Source organism: Sphaeroforma arctica, assembly GCF_001186125.1.
Source record: "Sphaeroforma arctica JP610 unplaced genomic scaffold supercont1.253, whole genome shotgun sequence".
In the NCBI taxonomy this organism is placed as follows: Eukaryota; class Ichthyosporea; order Ichthyophonida; genus Sphaeroforma; species Sphaeroforma arctica.
This window is the reverse complement of record NW_014040305.1, coordinates 1-6839: the sequence shown is the minus strand read 5'-3', so window position 1 is coordinate 6839 and position 6839 is coordinate 1. Positions and strand designations below refer to the sequence as shown.

Below are 6839 nucleotides of genomic sequence, written 5' to 3'. Positions count from 1 at the left end.
GTCATTGCTATTCGCTCTTTACTCAAATGTTTTGATGTCTATCCATGTAGATGTAGCAGTTGTTTCGGGTACACTTCTCGCATTATTGCGGCTTGTGCTGATTTATAAAAAATCGGTTCACGTATTTTGCCTTAGTTTTCATTTATACAACAGCAAAACGGGTACAGACTCGTTTTCATGTGCTTTGAGTGCAATTCTTATACATACACTGCGCCATGTATGAAATCCTTCTTTTCCTATCCTTGTCAGAAAAAAATTCAATCACCATCGCCCATAACCCCAATATTTGCGTGCACATTCTATTGGCAGGCATTGCGCTACGGCGAGTCCTGCGCTCATTCGGATGGGCCACGTGGACTTTGTTGCGCCTGCGTTTGTCGGCGACGTCGGCATGGGCCAGGCCAAGGTAAGCATGATCTCATATTGCCATGAGTGAGATATACCATGCTCTTGCATCTTAGCTCTAGTTGTAAGTGTGTACATTGGTCATCGCTGACGTGTACACCTTGAATCTGAGATTCACAGTTCGCAATCAATGGTCACCACTAGAGTCCGGTGCTGTTTAGCTGTGGCTTCTATATTTGGCCTGCGCTGTTATTGCGTCTGGGTATGCCGCGTGCCGTAGCATGATAGTTTCAGGGCTGTGTTTGTGTAGATGTTGCACGTTCCGTGCAGTAGTCCGCTATAAGGATCACTGTGCGCGTGCATTGAAAGGTTTAGAGGAGCACAAATATCATCTTGTATCTGCTTTTATCGGATTGGCGTGTTGTGTTGTAGAATTTCATTCCCGTATGCTCATTCACTCATGAAAATGATCGAATAGAAGGAATATGTGATTACTTTGTGCTCAGTCTTCTCACGATATCGTGCACTTATGCACAGTTATTACATCCACTGGCCAATATACTTCATCAGTGATTCCATGCTTCTTTGGATCTTTCTGTGTTCCATCTTGTACTTCTCCTACAGGTTGTTTTCACATCGAAGCGCAGCGTGCTGGTGCTGGTACATGTATGGTCCGAAAACCCTCGCTCTGGAGAGGTCCGTCTGTGCAATCGGTAAGTGAATTTCCAAGCTACTATCCATCTGCCATCTTAAGTAATGGCACATCGAAGACGACGATATTAAGAGTAGGGACTTGTTGTGCTTTGTCGCTTTGTTGCTGTTAGGTTGATGACGAACACTTCTCCGTTCTAATATAGAGCGATGTAGCACCCAATTGCCGAGTTTGATTCGTCGTCAACGCTGCACGCGGTTAGTTCTCTGGATTAGTTGTGTGTATAGGCTATTGTCCGGATACTAGTGGTGCTACCCAGTACGGATGTAGAGGTGTGCTTTCCTCGGTCCCCGGGCAGAACATTTGATACCGTGTTTTACCTAGTCAGGTGCCATATGTTGCTGAGCTTCATAATCGACCAAGATTACAAATCTGTATATTGAAAGTGACATTTTACTCGTCCGCAGGCCACGTGGATGCTTTTCTGTCGAAGTACTTAGCAGTACGCGCATGCGATCCGCAATAGAGGATTTTAGGGTTTTAGGTTACAAGCACATCACGAATGTGTTCACTTCTGTGCAATGGCTCTTGACTGTGATGGTATTACATTACATTGCCCTTCGCGAACATCTCAACTAGAGCGCAATTCTTGCTTGTTTCGATCCTGAGATTGAATGGCATAGCTAGATTAAACGTATATATCGTGTCCCAGTCTCCTTCTTAGCTTTTGGGAGTGAATGATAGTGAATAGTGTTGAAATGCAATACTACCTGATAAAATCGATTGCCCAATCAACAAGATTATTTTGCCTTCACCTGTAGAGCCTTTGCTTGGTATGTTCCGTTAAAGTTGACGGGCGACGCAATCTTCGAGGTTCCTCAATTAAAAGTGGATCCAACCGACTCGTTGGCGGTATGGTGTTGGGTGTATAACTGTATCCCGACTACTTTACACCAATAGGTGTCTTGGCATGAGCCTCAGCGCGTTTGCACCTGTTGGTTGTTAGCTAAGTTGTAAGTCTGCCTTCGGCTATGCGTTTCGGCATGGAATGTTTGTATTTCTAGCTCATCTCCACCTTCTTGGCCTTGGACAGACCTGCCTGTGGGAATATGCGCACAGTTCATACACAAAGCGCAGAGTGAACGGTAACCCTTCCAGGGGAAGTTACCTTGCACCCAATCATCCTCTGGTTAGTAAGGTAGGCTTTACATGCGACACGTTATTACAATTGCTGCCAGCTGTGCTTGTATATGATGTTGGAAGTGTGTCTTTTTTGTTCGGGTTGCAGAGTTGGGTGTTATGCCTTTCTGCTTGAGCTACATATATGATAATATAGACCATTGTCTTGCACGACCGTATTAGTATGTAGTTCGAGAGACTACTTCGAAGATTTTCATCAAAATGCGCTTAACGCAGCCATTTCTTCGGATACACAGGTTTTGATCTCTGATGTCAATTCGAACTCCGCTATTTTTCGATATTTTACACCGCCCACAATTGGCTCAGCTCAGCTGTTTGACATTCCACCACCAGATACCTTTGGACGGAGAAGAGAAGACAAACGACGATGGGCACGATTTTATATTTCCTCTCTTACCAATGAAATGTCCGCCTGGCAACGAGGCAGCGCCAGATTACCGAACAGTGGAAGAAACTGAGGTATGCCTACGTACATCTGCAAACAGAACACACTTGAAAAGGCATGGTATATGGATATGCTTGAAAATCACTACAATGTTTCTGCGAGCAACCGTAAGATAGTCCACGAGGCAGTCACCGAGAATGAAGGGTTCTATCTCGATCAAGCGCTATCGTGCATTCGCATGCGATCTCGCACAAACGTCCGAGCACTTATTGTGCAGTATGTCCTTGCTGAATGTATAGGCTTATGCCCGATGCACTGTTTGGAAGGCACCTGACCTCTTATCTGCTGATCTGAGAGAAAACACGCCATTTTCCATCAACCAATAGTGTTTCACGTCGAAGTGTATATATAATACCCATGCAAGTCGTCGTATGTGCTAGTGTTTCCGTGTCACCTTCCAGTCCTGACGACATTTACACGCCATGGGTAGAGAAAGGACGCATACCATTCGCTGACACCTATTGTTTCTCGTCTGTTCAACTTAATTGTACTATATACGCACATGGCACCTCAATTTCGTGTAAGAGTCTAGCCGTATTTTGTTTCTTGTACATATATTGATTATATCATCACTATTTCTACACCAGGCTAACTTAGCTGCCCTCGTGCTACCAAGTGACATGCTCACCGGGGATTTCGGTATGAATTTGAGATTGTGTCTTCGGCATAACGCCTATATGTACCATCGCAGATGTGTGTATGTCAATGTTCAATATTACTTGTTTTTATTACGTGATTGCATTTGAATTCTGAAGCACCATCCTGTATGTCGCCTTAGGGTTAGATGCGCCAGTGTACCGCGATTGACTAGAACTCCGAAAGTGTTAGTATCGCATTGCTATTGATGTTGCGGTGATAGCGATAGGCTTTTGCCCGTTTGTGATAACTTCAAGGCAGCTATAACCGCCCAACGATGAACGAGGATTTGTAAGCAGTATGCGTGCTGAACCTTTGCAGATATGCGTTGCATTTTCTCGACAAATACTCTATAGAATTGGCTTGTGACGATGCGCGTGCTTTTACTATGTACTGTTGATATCAAGTATAGCACTATTTAAACTCTAGAAACGCTAGATTTATTTGTTTTATTTGTTTTAATGTGAAAGCAGCCTGAATGTGTGCAGAAAATCATGAATCAATCAATTTTGTCTACTTGTAGGTACATTGGCCTGGGATTTGGCAGTTTATTGCAGATACTGAACAGTCTTGCTATCTGACTTGGAGTCCTAGCGATATCTACGGTTGATACTCTGCAACTAACCTTGTGTTCATATGCTTTTATCATTTTAGCTGCGGGTGGAATGATCATGAAAATGATTGACAACTGTGCAGGCATTGTGGCTTTCAAACATTGCAGATCGAATGTTGTCACCGCTTCTTTGGACGGTAGGTTGTAAGGCTCCTCAAAAGATAAGATTATATTTTGCATTTGTATTAATTCTATCGCACGTTCAAAAACGTATCAATTTCACATTGGTGTGTACACATCTCTAGTTTGTGAGGTCATCCTTGAGCATGCCCTAAATGTTCTGTAGTATGTCTCTGCTTGCGAACTGGCTGGCTATTGCACCCGTGTATCGAAGCATAGTTGGTTTCAGTGGACCGGCACATATTTAAAAATGTGTATATACCAGTTTTCAATTGAGTTGTCTCAGCATTGAGCGTGACGTTTCAGAACACATGTGTTAAGTACATCTTCGGTGTCTAACCGCCCCGTACCATTGACTTACGCAAATTGACATACCGGACGCTTAGTTTGCACCTGCTCAGATTGCAATGCACGAATTTAATTTGTAATTGTGTGTACATGCTAAGTGCTCTCCACTCACTATTGCTATGTCTCTTTCAACCACAGCTCTCGACTTCATGCGACCTATCAAATCAGGAAACCTAGTCACTTTGAGAGGGAAAGCCACTTACGCCAGTCCAAAGTCATTAGAGGTATAATTACTTATATATTTGTGGTTGTACGTTGCTTTAATTATATATGTGGCCACGGTGGTTCGGAAAAATGCATGCTAAACTGATTTCCATTCTAAGCTTTCCACTAACCAAAAAGCATCTGCCACTGTTGTAGCAGAAATTATGTTTATGTAACCTGTCGAGAGTTGCACAGGAGTTGCTTCCTTCGCTTCCAGTTGCTGGCGGCATTATTATAGTTTTTATGGTTTAGCCTTGATATCATTCTAACGCTTCGGACAATTGTAACTAAGATTCTGGTGACCGTTGAAGTGGAAGATTTGATGGCGGGCACGAGGCAACCAGCTAATCAGGCCATCCTCACATTCGTCAAGCTCGACGCTGCTGGCAAAGTGCAACCGGTAATCACTTTGCTTGACACCTCCTATGGATCCGGGTTGTTTTTGTTTTGTTTTTTTTCCTTCTTTTTTGGTTTTGAGATGTAGTGTTACTTTTGCGGTTGTGTGGTGTGCACCTCGTAGCTTCTCGAGTCTGATGCACTCATCGACGATACGGCTGGGGCACAAATGTTGTATACTTACGATTGATTGTCAAATATTGAGAGCATAGATGTGCGGAACAGTTTTGTGTGTATTTAGTCCATTCATTGTGTATTCGAAAATTGCGAGTATAATTATCCAGTCCTCTAGATATATATTACACGGTTGAGTCGATCTCAGTGCCCTGTCGTGCCCTCACATCTCACCACCTAGATTTATAGATAGTTGGTGGAACATTTTGTAATCGTGTTGCGTATGTACTCCGAATCGAGGTTCAGACCGTTAAGCGATCAGGTTTATTCCGTAACTTTTTTTCATCACATAATCGGCGATAAAGCTGGCTAGCAACAATTTTTAAATAGCGCGCATATGGACTTGTCACAAATCCTATGTATTGCTTTTCACTTTCTGTGTAGATGCCTGGATTGATTATCAACACAAGGAAACAGCACGAGCGGATGAGAATTGGGCATGAGAGATATGAAATCAGAAAGCGTATCAGGTCGGCGCAGCCCATCGCACGTCCGTAATACAAAGCAAATAAATATTTAGTGATTGTGGAGACAGTTCAATCGAATTGATATTGCTTGTATAGCTCGCATCGTACCTAAGCTTTACTGTATACCTCACCCTTTCGGTGCTCTTCTAACCTTAGACCGATATCGTTAACATAGAGCCAACCGATTCATAGCTCAATTTGTCGGTACATCTTTGCTCCTCATAGATTGAATGTGATTATCATAAAACAATAAATTCTAAATTTACAAATTGCTTGCTACCTTGTCATATGCCGAGATCGTGAGATGGTAGCATTTCGATTGCGAATTCCTTGCCACATATTTATAATTGGCTTTGCCTGCTGTTTGTGATTTAAATACTTTGAACTTATTTTTATTTCGAAGAAATTTTAACGTGGGTAAAAGCATTATCTTGAAGCCTACTGGTCGCAGCTTTACGGCTGCAGCCTATTCGCAATTTGCGAGAAAGCTCTAGGTCAGAAACCGTAAAGTTCCTGGCACAATGGGTACACGACCAACTTGCCTAACTGCAGATATCACAAAGCTGGTTCCGTGGGTTCGATTCCTAGATTGATGGGAAATTTTATGACTAAGTTGAGAGGCATGGCTGCTGGTAGGTATGCTACCTGTTTCAGGAGAGGCCGAGTGGGGTCACCTAACCGGGACACCCAGGTGAGTATGGTCCAACGCATTATACCGCACAGCTTGCAGCGACTGACAGTATCTCGCCGATACCGAGGGGATTGGCACCCAATGGGTCCAGTTTTGTGATATCTGCAGTTAGGCAAGTTGGTCGAGGGTTTTAGCATTGGCGGCCGGTATCGCCTTTGTACAGCTCGCTCTCTCTTCTGGCCTATCAGTACTCAAACTTCAAGACGTCGCATCTTCAAGCATGGCATCCGCTTGCAAAAATGAAGAGGTTCAGGCCCAAGCATCAGCTGATTCGGAAACGTGTTATCATCTCTTCAAGGATCCGAAGCACCTGAGGAGTGTGACTCTGAAACCAGCGTGCCAGAATCACCAGCAACAACGGAAGCCGCTGCAGTTAGCAAGGAAATTACTTTTATGCAAAAAATCAACACTGCCATCAATATTTTAAATACAACTATAGTTCGGTACAAAGAACGGTATATCAATAAGAACTGACAGCTGTCAAAGTGAACTGACAATTGTTACACAAAGAGTCACATAAGCTCACCCAATAGGTCATGTCCAAAATA

At 43.4% G+C, this 6839-nt stretch overlaps 1 protein-coding gene across 1 annotated transcript; it reads left to right on the top strand.

Annotated features, from left to right (window-relative positions):
• The first annotated feature begins 308 nt into the window (after nt 1-308).
• SARC_04475 (hypothetical protein) lies at nt 309-5665 on the top strand. The gene is made up of 10 exons (XM_014301686.1): nt 309-406; nt 970-1058; nt 1819-1909; nt 2091-2195; nt 2531-2656; nt 3230-3281; nt 3933-4028; nt 4498-4583; nt 4856-4963; nt 5518-5665. Exons 1-10 carry the CDS (start codon nt 344-346, stop codon nt 5629-5631), a joined length of 930 nt encoding a protein of 309 aa, XP_014157161.1. The 5' UTR covers nt 309-343; the 3' UTR covers nt 5632-5665.
• Nucleotides 5666-6839: the final 1174 nt, after the last annotated feature.